We start from the raw sequence: 14,303 nt of genomic DNA, 5'->3' as shown, positions 1-14,303 counted from the left end.
GATGACCATGAAAAATGAAAAACTGCATTTTACAGCAGATATTAAACATTTTAGATCAGCAGATGATTTTGGCTGTTGGATGTTTGGGTCTTTATGGGTTGAAGTTGAAAAGTGCTTGAATTTCCAACTCAACACTATTTGTATTAACTGACAGTATTTGTCATATTTCAGCAGCTTATGATCAAATTTCACACAGGATTTTGTAAAATATATATTATATAAATACATATACCTCAATTTCAATGCAAAGGTTAAAGGGTGAAAATGTCAATGATTTGGATTTTTTGGGGATTATTTTATTCATTTTGTTTGTTTTTTTGTTTGTTGTTATTCATTTTAGTTTATTTTATTCATTTTTTGATTAATTTCATTTTTTTGTCATTTTGTTCATTGTTTTGTTAATTTTAGCTGATAATTTTTTTCATTTTGGTGATTTTATCCAGCTCATTTTTGCTTTGTGTTGATTATTTTTTCTTTTTTTTTTTTGTTTTGCTTATTTTTATTGAATGGAACCTGGTTAATTTGTTCATTTTTACTCATTTTGTTGATTATTTTATTCATTTTGGGATTAATTAGTCCATCTTTGTTCGTTTGTTTGGATTTTTTGGGGTTATTTTGTTCGTTTTGTTTGTTTTTTTCTTCGTTGTTACTCATTTTAGTTTAATCTATTCATTTTGTTTTTTTATTTGTTGTTACTCATTTTAGTTTATTTTATTCATTTTGTGATTAATCTATTAATTTTGTTTGTTGTTTTATTTAGTTATTTAGTTCTTTTTGCATTATTTCATGTGACCTCTGACCCCTCTGACATGTGTTGAATGGAACCTGGTGTAAAACATCAGAAATTGAAAGCATAAATGACCCTTTTGACTCCAGGTTCGGTCCTGTCGTCCTCCGGTTACCACCTCTGTACTCGTAATGAGACGAGGCAGGTGACGTACCTGGTGGAGTACACGGTTCCCTACACTGTGACCAAACCCTGTGGTTGGATTTTCTGGAGGACGTGTCGGGTCACGCTGTACAAACCCATGCAGAAAACTGAGAACAAGACGATGACGGAGCAGGTGAGGCGATGCTGCGATGACTACGTCCCGGTCGGCCATTACTGCGCCCTGTGTGAGTATCTGAACACAACAACACATGTTGTATGTGTGTGAGAGACTTCAACTGTGTTCCCACTGTAGTTTTTTTTTTTTTTTAAGTGATAATGTGGCTTCACACATTCACAAAAAGCAATTTAGGACAAAACTTTAGCTTTTTTTTTTTTTTTTTATCACAATTCAAACATTAAAGGGTGAAAAAGTCAGTGATATTTAACCCTTTCATGCACACTGGTCACTCCAGTGGACAGCTCTGCTACAGCTGTTCTCTTGTATATTCATGGATTTTGTTGTTCTTTTCTTTTTTTTTGTTTGTTACGCATTTCTTTGTTAAAGTTTTTAGACACTACATATCTTTTCTGACATGAATTGGTAACATTATGTAGATCTCTCCTGAGCATAAACCCCCAGAATCACAAGCCCTCCCCACAGTTTTCACACAATTTATCAGTAAATACACGTTTCTGTGCGACAAAAATTAAACGTGTGGTGTCCAGCTGAGTGGACATTTTTGCAACTTCATGAAAAATAGGCTAATAAGAATTTTTTTTTTCTTTTTTTATGTATTTGTTTTTTAAAAAAAATAAATTAATTTTATTTATTTATTTATTTTAAATTTATTTTTCAGAAGAAAATTTTTAATTGCATTCTTTTTTTCATGCCTAAAGAGGCATAAAAACATTCAGGAAAAGATTTTGAGTAAGATTCTCATAATTCGTGCATGAAAGGGTTAACAGATTATTCAAGTGAACTGTTGAATCTGAAACATATGAATGTATTTGACATCTATTTTTTTTACCCTTTCATGCATACTGGTCACTCCAGTGGACAGTTCTTCTCCAGCTGTTCTCTTATATATTCATGGGTTTTGTTGTTTTAGTTGCATATCTGCCAACACAGTGGACACTTATGCATCATTTCATACACTGCAAAAAGTTACTGTAACTTTGCTGTTCTTGATGAACCTGATCTGCAATAACAGGTTTGAGTATAAATCAACTGCTAGTTGTGATTAGACTGTAATTAGGCAAGGCAACTTTATTTGTATAGCACATTTCAGCAACAAGGCAATTCAAGGTGCTTCACACAGGACATTGAAATACAACGACAGGGAAAAAGAAACACATTTAAAATATTATAAAAGAAACATGTAAAAGGTGATTAAAAACAGCAAGTAAGAAAACAACACATAAAACCCCAAAATATAAAAACACACACATATTAAAGTAAGAGTTGCAGTGCAGAGTTTCGAAAGAGAATTTAAAATTTAAAAAGTCAAAAGCCTTTTAGTCAATTAACAGTTTTCTTAATTTTTTTTTTTTTTGCATATTATGTCCATGAAGTGAGTAATAACTAGTATTAGAGTATGTTAAAATGTGAGAAAAAGCAGATTAGCAGCATGATAAATGTTTTTATTTCATAGTTTTCACACAGTATATCACTTTCTGGTATTGCGTTTTAAATACATGTTTCTTTGCTTCAAAAATTAAACACACGGTGTCCAGTTGAGTGGACATTTTTATAACACCATAAAAAATAGGTTAATTAAAAAAATGTCAATCATATTATTTTCTTTATGCTTAAAGAGGAATAAAAATACTGAGGAAAGAAATCTTGACTAAGGTTTTCGTAATTCCTGCATCAAAGGGTTAAATTTAACCAGGTGAAAAGTACCTGGTCAACAGCAGAGTAGACATAGTTACAACAAATCAAGACAACAAATTTAAAAATGACATACATTACAAATAAATAAATAAATAAAAATAATATCAGTCATATACAACAAAAGCCAACGTAAATAAAGAGTTCAGGATGGATTTAAGTGTAAATTTAGAATCTTTCACATCAACCAAGAGGATTATTTTCCATTTTCCATCCTTTAAAACAGACTTAAATTCCTTAAAATTCTGTCTGTTTATCTGAAATGAATATATTCACGTTCCTTTGTAAACAATGACATTTTATATGTAAGTGTGTGTGTTCATCATACTTCTTATGCTCATTCATTGAATTTTTTCCCTCATTCATTTGTATTTTTATACAAATAAAAACAAAATGAATAAATTGTATTTTTATGTTTGTGTGAGATTTCAAGTGTCTATTCCCATTGTTTGTTTGTTTGCTTGTTTGTTTTGTTCCTTCCTATGTTCCTTTTTCTGCCTAAGTCAAATTTTTGCCCAGATTGTGACATCTATAGAAGATAAATCAGAAGTGTTTATAGAGTAAATTTGTGCAGATATCACAATTTGGCCAAAAATGTGACATTAGCAGTTTTGCTATGAGGCTAACGATCTGCTGTTCCTTTGTAAACAATGACATTTTCTGTGGAAGTGTGTGCATTCGTCATGTTTTTTTTTTGCGCATTTATTTCATTTTTCTATTAATTTGTATTAACAAAAATGAATGAATTATATTTTTATGTTTGTGTTCACACTGGGTTTTTTGTGTTTTTTTTTATGTAATGCTGTGACTTCACACGTCGTGCACCAGCAGCCGGCGTGGCCTTTCGTCGCTCAGTTCTTTGCACAGAACACCAGATGGAAGCACACAAGCTGCACTGCTACAAATATCTGCCTGCTAATATATGGCTGTAACATGTTATTTCCTCTGAATGAAGCTGTAAACAGGAGTAGGGAGGTTACTGCCAAACCGGGAAACTGTCCAACTGAGCATGGATTCAGTCCCGGATCTGAGCTCTGTGAGTGGGACGTCGACTGCCTGGGATGGAAGAAATGCTGCAGCTCCGTCTGCACACATCCCACAAGTTAGTATTCCACCACAGGATTTATTTATTAACCCTTAAAGCAGGGCCATCGAACTCATTTTGGTTCAGGGGCCATATTTCACCCAATTTGATCTCAAGCGGGCCAGACCGGTAAAATAATGACTTAATAACCTATAAATAATGACAAATCCAATTTTTTCTTTCTTTTAGTACAAAAACCCCTTGCGCCCCAGCACACTAAGCACCTAGCAACTAAGAAAGGCACTGGTAAAAGATTATATGTGTATTTGTATGTGTGTATATGTATAAACGTATATATGTGTATATGGATGAATGAGTGTGTGTGTGTGAATAGATATATAAATATAGAGGAGTAATGTAAAAGGAAGAGGGACATATATTATTAATAATATTGTAGGGAGAGGGGGTGGGATTAAATAAGTTGCACTTCTTCCCACCCCTTTTCGGGCATGTAAATGGAATTATTGTGTTTTTCCTCTGACTAAGATTGTTATGATTCTTGAAATTTGTATTATTATGTATGCTTTGCAAGTGCATATATGTTAAATTTCATTACATGTTCGGGATAAATCACTAAATCACTAAAAATCACAATCACTAAAACCCCCAATTAAATTATGAAAATATCTACATTTTACAAAAAAAGATGTGAATAACCTAAAAAAGCAGAAATTTCATTTGAAAAATTAGTGCAATTTGAACAATAATATGCCTCGACTTATTTCTACATGTACATTTACACACAATGTTCCATAAACATTTGGTAACAGGCAGAAGATTGTTACAATTTTGGAGTTTGAAACGAAAATTTGAACAATTTCTCCAATATTCCATCTGTTATTATTATGAACACAACTCCAGTTCACAGTGGATCCAGAAATGCACCAAACATTTAGTAACAGGCAGAATATTGTTCAAATTGCACATTTCGGGTCGTTCATCTTTGCTTTTATTTATGTATTTATTTGTGTTTTATTGTGACAGAATAGTTTTGTACATGTAAATATTTTCACAGTGTAATGTGATTTTTTTCACTTAAATTTTTCCCACATTATTTATGGGTGATTGTGTTCTTATTTTTACTGTAGATCACATTGGTCTGTATGTGGAACCTGAACCAAAAGGATTTGGACAACCTGGACTGTTTAGGTTCATTTTTGTACTTTCATCCTGCAGGGCCGGAATGGAACCTTTGGCGGGCCAGATTTGGCCCCCGGGCCGCATGTTTGACACCTGTGCCTTAAAGAGTTGAATACTTTTTGTAGTGACTTGATGCATTGAAAACGAAAAAACTGATGCAAAAAAGCAGCCATCACTGCTCAGAAAATAAGTCAAAATACTAAAATACAACAGCACGACACAAGTCTGAGGCAATAAAAGCAAAATTCAGCAACTCACGATCTTCCTTGGGCAGGTTTTTCCCTTGTCTTAAACCTTAAAAAACTCCAACTATTTTTCTTCTGACCTCCTTTCTCTATATTTGAACTTTTCTTCAGTGATTTATCAGAATTTATTATCATATTATCCTCTGCATTCTGCATTGTTCAACATAAATCATGTATTTTACTCTTTTTAATTAACTGATCATGTAGATGTTCATAAAAGCTCAGAGTAAATTCAGACATGAGTATATTGAAACTAGATATTTCAGCAACATTTAACTCATCAAAAAATTAAGTCATAACTGAGCTGATCAATAATCAATAATAATATGATAATGTTGGAGGACCAGGTCACACTGACTATTCAGTATAGATCTGCAGAAAATGGAAATAATCAAGTAGAGTATATATAGAATAGAATAGAATAGAATAGAATAGAATAGAATAGAATATTTGCTTTTCCGGTTGGTGCACATTAGAATGAATGAAAAAAGTACATTAAACAGATGTGGAAAAATCTGTTCCATGAAGAAGAAGAAAAAATTTTGTGATTTGACAAAAAAACTCCAGGTTTGTTTAATTAGTTTAAAGGATATTCTCCCAAAAATGTTCCTCATGACTGTGCATTTTAATAAATCCCAGTCTGTTTTTTTATGGTTTTTCTGTCCATAATAAGAGTAGAACAAGATATTTCAGCAAAATTCAGCTCATCAAAAACTCTACTTAAAACCATGATTAAACTGATCAATAATCAATAATAATATAATAATGTTGGAGGACCAGGTCACACTGACTTAAGTATAAATCTGCAGAAAATGGAAATAATCAAGTACAGTATATATAGAATAGAATAGAATAGAATAGAATAGAATAGAATAGAACAGAACTTTATTGTCACTGTTACAGTAATAATGAAAATCGGTTTAGTATCGCTGTAAAACAGACTGTAGAAAAAGACTGTACTGACTTCTGGTTATTTTCATGGTTCTATTTTCTTTCTCACCTGCATAAACTCACTCTTTTCATTAAACTTTCAGGTATGAACTTTTCCATCGATGGACGACATCGTTTCAATGCAACAGTGACGGTGAAGACGGATTATCAGCAGATGATGCAGAAGGATGAAGGCCTTTTAAACCACACCAGATTATTACACTCAATGGTATATCTTTGCTTCCAAAGGCTTTTGACCGTGTCCCCTGGGGCGTCCTGTGGGGGGTGCTCCAGGGGTACGGGGTGGATGGTAATAAGTCGGACCTGTTCCTGGTGAGGGTTGGACTCCACCAGGGCTGCCCTTTGGCACAGGTTCTGTTCATAACTTTATGGACTGAATTTGTAGGCGCAGCGGAGTGGGGGAGGGGGTCAAGTTAGGTGGGGGGAGGATCTTGTGTCTTGTTGTGTCTGATACGGATTGTTTTTATCTCAAATCATCATGAACGGGACATCTTACAGCTGTAGACATGATGTGTCCCAATACTTTTGTCCATATAGTTTATAAACATCAATATTTCCTTAAAGTTTAATGGGAGATTTTTCTTCCTCAGTGAGATGTGAAGAAAGTAGATGGTTAGTTGTGGTAGAAAATGATTATTTACAGTCAGAGCAGGAAAAATATTTTTAGAAATTTAGAGCAGAGTTTCTCAAACTGTGGGGCGGGACCCCCAGGGGAGGCGCCAGGACTTGCCAGGGGGTCATGGGGTCACTCCTGGGTGTTTTTTTTTTCTTCAGGTTAGAACATGTAGCAGGTGGAACTAATGTTTTAGCGCTGGAGCACCCTGGACTCATTTTAGGGATGCACAACAAACAAATCTACTACCATGGTGATCTGTCACTGGACCAGACAAAGAGTTTAGGACAAGGATTAGACTGCAATGTTTGTGTTTTTGCAGTTTATACAGTTTGCACTTTAACCCTTTCATGCATGAATTATGAGAACCTTCATCAAGATTTGTTTCCTGAGTGTTTTTATTCTTCTTTAGGCATGAAAAAAACAGTGCGATTGAGTTTTTTTTATGAAACTACTTTTCATGGAGTTACAAAAATGTCCACTCAGCTGGACGGCATGCGTTCAATTTTTGAAGCAAAGAAACATCTATTTAAAACCCATCATCATTAAGTGATATACTGTGTGAAAACTATGAAATAAAAACATTTTAATGCAGCTAATCTGATGTTTTCTCACATTTTGTCATATTCTAATACTAGTTATGGAGATAATATGCAAAAAAAAAAAAAAAAAACTTTGTGTTTGAGAAAATTAGCAGTTGATTTACATTCAAAAATGTTTGTGCAGATCAGGTTTATCAAGAACAGCAAAGTTCCATTTAATGGTCTGAATGTCAGTGTAGATGATGCATGAGCGTCCATGGTGTTGGATGATATCCTCCTGAGATCCAGGAAAGTGAAACTCTTTAGCTTTTTTACATTAAACAGTCATCTGGATTGGAAACTGCATAAAGCAACAGTTTTTTCAGATACATTTTTAAAATTATTTTCATTTTTTAAAATTTTTAATGGATTGTCCTTTGCAAAGAACAGCTTTTTTTTTTTTTTTTTTTTGATTAAAACTGTCAAACTTTAGACCCCTACAGAGGACAAAAATGCATTGCTGGGTCTCAGGAGGACATGGAATTAAAACTAAACCCATGAATGTACAAGAGAACAGCTGGAGAATATCTGTCCACTATAGTGACCACTGTGCATGAAAGGGTTAATGTTCTGACATGTGCAGTGTAAGTGGGCTCACTGCAGCCACTGATATTGTTCAAATCTTTGTTACCAAAATCAGTTTGTTGTTCTAAAAAAAGTTACTTTATTGTCATAGTTGTAGATAATTGCACATTTCCTATTTTTAGTTGGAAAACTATAGCCTCAGGGAGCAGTCTGGTTGAGTTTATTTGTATTATTCAAGCAAAAAAATTAAGTTATTTTTAATTTGCACAACAAATTATTCAAGGAAAAGCAAAAAGTATTTTTACAATACTGATGTTTCTTTCAATAAAAGTTGTAATTGCACCACTGTTGCAACGTTGTTGGGGTGAGGGGGGGCCTGGAGATTTTTCGTCCTCCAAAATGACTGAGAACCACTGGTTTAGAGGAAGAACATTTAAAATCATAGTCGTAGATGAAAAAAAAAAAGAAATGTTGAGCGAAGCCAAGGAAGAACCATTTCTGATGCATTTCAGAAACAAAGATCACAATTTCAACCAAACTAACCGATGCAATGATATTTATTCCAATATAAAACTACATTCTGACATTAGTTATTGTTTTGTATCCCAGTTCCCTGTTAGAAAAGAAACAGCTGAATTCAACGTGTCCACATACTTTTGTCCATATAGTGTCCTTCCACTCATGTCCTGTTGTTTTTTTTAACCACAGGTGACTGGAGCTCTGCAGGCCGCCGTCTCCGTCTACTACCTGGATTCGTGGAGCGTTCAGCCCTTCACCACCACCACCTCCCTCCTGGTGGACTGCAGCTCCACCCTGTCGCTGCTGAACGTCACATCTGAGCTGCATCTGCTGCTCAAACACATACAGGAAGTGTCGTCTGTAACCGTGGAAGGTGAGGGTTATTTTCTCCTCACAGACATGACATTCTTGCCGAGTTTTCAGTGTGATTCATGTTGCAGAGAACACAGTGTTCGGGAAAAAATGACTCAGTCGCACCACAGTTTCCTTCTCCCACCACTTCTATTTGAGTGACAGTCATCTGTGGGATGTTTCCTGCAATAGCGGAAAATAACACACACACGCCGCGCACACCCACACACACAAATACACACACGCACACACACACACAAATACAGACACGCACGCACACACACACACACACACACACAAATACACACACACACACACACTTTAATCATGAATCAGTCATGTGTGCCACATTCACACAGAAACAAAAGTCACAGTAACAGCGTCTCAGTCGTCAAACAAACGGCTGTGACGAGGTTTTGTCAGACATTCATGTTGCTGTGGACGCACATGGAAGTCAGCCGGTGGAGTTTACATGTGCACAGAGGACAGAAGAGGATTACAGACGGACTTCTGCGCATCTGAAACAGCATTTAACTTCATAATGTTCATGAAACATGCAGAAGTCCTGCTGTTTTTATGCACTTTTAACTGTAATATAGAATAGAATAGAATAGAATAGAACACATCACAATAGAACAGAATAGAACAGAATAAAATAGAACTGAACACATCACAACAGATAGAATAGAACAGAATAGAACAGAACACATCACAATAGAATAGAATAGAACAGAATAGAACACATCACAATAGAATAGAATAGAACAGAACAGAATAGAATAGAATAGAACAGAACAGAATGGAATAGAACAGAACACATCACAACAGATAGAATAGAATAGAATAGAATAGAATAGAATAGAATAGAATAGAATAGAATAGAATAGGTCTTTTTTGTCACTGCTATAGGGACAATGAAAATCAGTTTAGCTGCAAACACTTGAAATGCAAAAAGACTCAATAAAAATGACTGTATAAAGTGTTCAGAGACTATATAGACTGCATAAGAACATCAAAATAAAAAGCCAACTCTATACTACACATAGAAGAATTATTTACAACATATAATGGGTATATACAGGTAACACAGAATACATACAGGGCATATATTTCCTTAATGAGCAACAGAAATCAGCAGAATCAGGACGTAGCTGTGTCCTAATGCTGCTGTCAGATGTGTAAATGTGTTGAGTTCAAGTGCTTTTGCTGTCATAGTGACATGAAAAATGGCTGACACAGTTGATTGGGACCTGTTATTTGGATAAAACAGCTTTGGACGTGTTAATGCATGCTGCTGATAGGAGCATGAACGCACACAGAACTGGTTTTTACGGCTTTTGGACACAGTCTGATCACAGCATCCGACATCTGTTAGACAACAGTGGACTCCCACAGAAGAACCAGGACAACTCAGAGAAAACAAAAAAACAACAGACTGGAATTCCCTAAAGTGCATGGTCATGAGTCCTTTACACTGAAACAAACTTGGATTTTTTAAAAAAATTTTTTTTTTGTCAAATCGCAGCATCTTGTTTCTTCTACTTCATGGAACAGAACCAACAGATTTGTCCACATCTGTTTAATCTATATTTATTGTTATTATTACTATTTTAAATATACTTTTTTCTGTTCCTATTTCACTTCTGTAAAATTTTGTATTCTATTTTTCTTATGTTATTTTAAGTTTTTGTAATTTTTAATTCATTCTGTTCTCTTTTTTTTAATGCATTGAGTTTTTTTTATTCATATTGTTGCACTGACGGGAAAAGCAAATATTCTATTCTATTCTATTCTATTCTATTCTATTCTATTCTATTCTATTCTATTCTATTCTATATATACTTTACTTGATTATTTCCATTTTCTGCAGATTTATACTTAATAGTCAGTGTCACCTGGTCCTCCAACATTATCATATTATTATTGATCTGTTTAATCATGGTTATAAGTTGATTTTTTTGATGAGCTGAATTTTGCTGAAATATCTTCTTCTACTCTTATTATGGACAGAAAAAACATTAAAAAAACAGACTGGGATTTATTAAAATGCAGAGTCATGAGTAACATTTTCGGGAGAATATCCTTTAAACTAATTAAACAAACCTGGAGTTTTTTGTCAAATCACAACATTTCTTCTTCTTCATGGAACAGATTTTTCCACATCTGTTTAATGTACTTTTTGCATTCAATCTAACGTGCTTTTCCTCCTCTGGTGCACGCAGTAACCATTAATCACCTCCTACCTCCTGTTTTTGCAGATATAAATGAGTGCGCCCACCCCCCCCTCCACCACTGCCCCCCCTATGCAGACTGCACCAACACAGTGGGCTCCTTCAGATGCACCTGCCCCCCGGGGTTCACCGACAGCGACCCCAGCGACGCCGGGGTCAACTGTACAGGTCAGGTTCAGTAGATTCTGTTTCACAGAAGTGATTTAATGAGGATACAAAACACCCAGGAAACAAAAGTCAGAGTCACAGGGATAATCCTCCCCAACACTGACATGTAAAAAGAGGAAACAAAACTCTAAACACAGCAGGAAAAGTTCACTTCAACAGCAACAGGAAAACAGGCCGGTGTCTTAGAAACAAACAGTGAATGAAACACAGACTAAAAATGAAACTGATGCAACATGAGCCAAAGAAGACGCACTTTTATCATTTACTACGGCTGTAAAACATTCACTAAAAACCCTGAAGGACCTGTTGCATGTTCTGCATTTAGAGCCAGTAAATATATGTAGTTTAATCTTTTTTTATTTTGTCTGTTTAGTCCTGAGTTTAAGACTGTTTTGTACTTTTATGGATTGTAGATTGAGGATTGTGCAATATCATATTTATTCAAATTTATTACGAATTTTCAGAATGCTGCACCTAAAAACACAAATATACATGGTGCTTCTATGACACTGGTCCCTAAAAACAGGACATGGGGGCTAAAAATTCAGACCAGATGTAGACGAATGCAAGTTTGGAAGCACTCTGGGGTCTATTTTAAAAATGAATATTTACTGAGATGAAAGTGGTGCAGTGGTTAGCACTCGTGCCTCACAGACAGAAGGTCCTGGGTTCGATTCCAACACCAGTCGACAGGGGGTGGGACCTTTCTGTGTGGAGTTTGCATGTTCTCCCCGTGTCTGCGTGGGTTCTCTCCAGGTACTCTGGCTCCTCCCACCATCCAAACACATGCACTGATAGGTTCATTGGTTAATCTAAATTGCCCATAGGTGTGATTGTTTGTCTCTATATGTTCAGTCTGTGATGAACTGGTCACATGTCCAGGCTGAACCCCGCCTTCACCCCTATGTAGCTGGGATAGGCTCCAAGAGACCCCCATGACCCTAGTGAGGATAAAGCGGGTTCAGAAAATGAATGAATGAATGAAAGAGGAGCTATTTTTCAGATAAAACAAGTTTATATTTTTAAAATATTATTCTTTATATAAAAATCCACATGTAACACGATAAAAAGGACACAAAAATTAAGCGCTACTATTTTTTAAAAATATTTTTACTCTCTCATAGGTTTCACAAAAATGGCCACTGTTGCAAAATCACGTGATTTATATGCACTAGTGGCATTGTACCCATGGTGCCATTGTACGATAGCATGATAAGTAGAACTTGTCTGCCACCACTGTCCATTTGTAAACTACCATTTAATCCTGTATTGTGCAGGTAATAATTTGAGGGAAGAGCATGTATACCTTCATTCACCTTCACCAGCACTGGTATACCTTCATCTGTAAGGCCATACTTGGACTACTGCCTTCCTATATCTGTGGTTTGATTATGAGAACAAGTGTTGATTCTTACTGTCTGCGATCGAACCAGCATTTGTTCCTCTGTGTGCCATTTGCCCGTACGGAGCTGGGAAAAAGGGCATTTGTGTACTCTACTCCGTCCTCATGGAATATGTTGCTAAAAGACTGGAAACTGTCTGAATGGATCTCCCTGAATGCTTTTAAAACCAAACTCAAAGTGCTGGAGAAGAGCTCAGTGACTTGCAGGTGTTTTTCATCGGTTGACTTGTCCTGTAAATTATTGTTTGTTGTGACTGTATGAGGTAACTGTATGTTGTAACTATGTGTTGTGTTTCATGCTGTCTCTTGGCCAGGACTCCCTTGAAAAAGAGGTTCTTAATCTCAGTGGGATCCTTTTCCTGGTTAAATAAAGGTTCAATAAATAAATTTAAAAAACTGTATTTGTTTGGCCTGTCCAGTATGATTAAATTCATCCAGCGGTAGTGAACTGCAGCCTTCACACTGTAGTGTTGTCTGCTAGCAGTAGAAATGTCATGAACGGCAGCAGAACCACTTCCAAAAATGGAGTATGGCCATAGCGATAAAGAATTCAAAGTAGAGAGAGGCTAAAATCTCCCAGCATACCTCACAACATTTGAATACGGACATAAAACTGTGCCTAGTAGATAGTCAGGGAATGTTTCTATTCATTTGGTGAGTTTGGCGGAGATCGGACCTGTGAAGGCTGAGGAAAACCCGTACAAACGCCCTCCTGTGCTGCAACATTGATCGATCGGATACAGAACGTGCATCACATAGTAGGATTCAAATAGGCAGGTTCCGCACGTAACGCAAGTGGACACGATGGGTTACACACAAAACCTGGATTGAGACTGAGATTCATGAAAAACCCACGTCTGGATTACAAAAACCACTAGGATCCTCAAATTCAACACAGTGTCTTTATTTGTAGTGGTATATAAGACCATTTCCAGCCATGTTTTTCAGATCTAATGCACTGACACCTGGGTAGCTTTTCCTGTCCCAATTTGGGTCCTATTTTTGGCTCCAATATTTTATTAAAAATTCATTAATTTTGGGATGGCTCAGAACAAGAGTATAATTTTTTTTTTGCATTTATCTGAGGTACATCCTGGGGGGAAATATGTCTAAATTTCTCTTTTATTATTGAATCTAAAAAGCTGGAAAAGTGCCAGATACTAAAATGTACCCAGTGTCATAGAAGCACTCACATGTAAACCACTGCACATCAGCTTCTAAAGGCGGCCTTACACTGTGCGAGTTTAGAGACGATTTCTCACTCGTGCGACTCTTTCTGGGATCGGGCCCGATGTGCCTCTAATCGTGTGTTGTGCTTCGTGCAGTGTACATGGGGTAAAGAGAAGCGATTAGCACCTCACGACCACCTCACGACCAGCAATCGTGTGTTCGCAAGGAAAACGGAGCTGTTTGAAATCCTGCTCGCTCCTCGTGAGTGTATCGTACTGTCAAAGCAGTGCCACGAGCCCATGGGCCTCAAATTCTCACACTGTGCATGCGCGAACGCAGACAGTAGCGTACAAGCTAACAGTAGCTGGCTGTTGTCCTAGTGCAGTAGCTGTTGCAGCTTACCTCTAGTTCTCTTCGCTGTAGGATGACAGCCCATACTGTCCACGTCTGGACAACCAATGCCTGCACCAAACACATCGTTGTCTTTTCTTCTTTTTTGATTCCTCACAGATAATGGCACATATTACCAAAGCAGCTCGTTGGTTTTTGTTTAGCACTACC

The 14,303-nt window shown here is 36.2% G+C and overlaps 1 protein-coding gene across 1 annotated transcript in view; it reads left to right on the top strand.

Moving 5' to 3' along the window:
- The first annotated feature begins 857 nt into the window (after positions 1-857).
- LOC115432669 (uromodulin-like 1) overlaps positions 858-14,303 on the top strand; it is a 31,042-nt gene continuing 17,596 nt past the window's right edge. The window contains exons 1-5 of the mRNA XM_030153577.1: positions 858-1,116; positions 3,718-3,864; positions 6,266-6,390; positions 8,610-8,793; positions 11,030-11,170. Coding sequence (XP_030009437.1) covers positions 858-1,116; positions 3,718-3,864; positions 6,266-6,390; positions 8,610-8,793; positions 11,030-11,170 — 856 coding nt within the window. The remainder of the gene's footprint in view (positions 1,117-3,717; positions 3,865-6,265; positions 6,391-8,609; positions 8,794-11,029; positions 11,171-14,303) is intronic.

This window comes from Sphaeramia orbicularis, chromosome 14 (genome assembly GCF_902148855.1).
Source record: "Sphaeramia orbicularis chromosome 14, fSphaOr1.1, whole genome shotgun sequence".
Taxonomy (NCBI): Eukaryota; Metazoa; Chordata; class Actinopteri; order Kurtiformes; family Apogonidae; genus Sphaeramia; species Sphaeramia orbicularis.
This window is presented reverse-complemented; position numbering and strand designations above follow the sequence as displayed.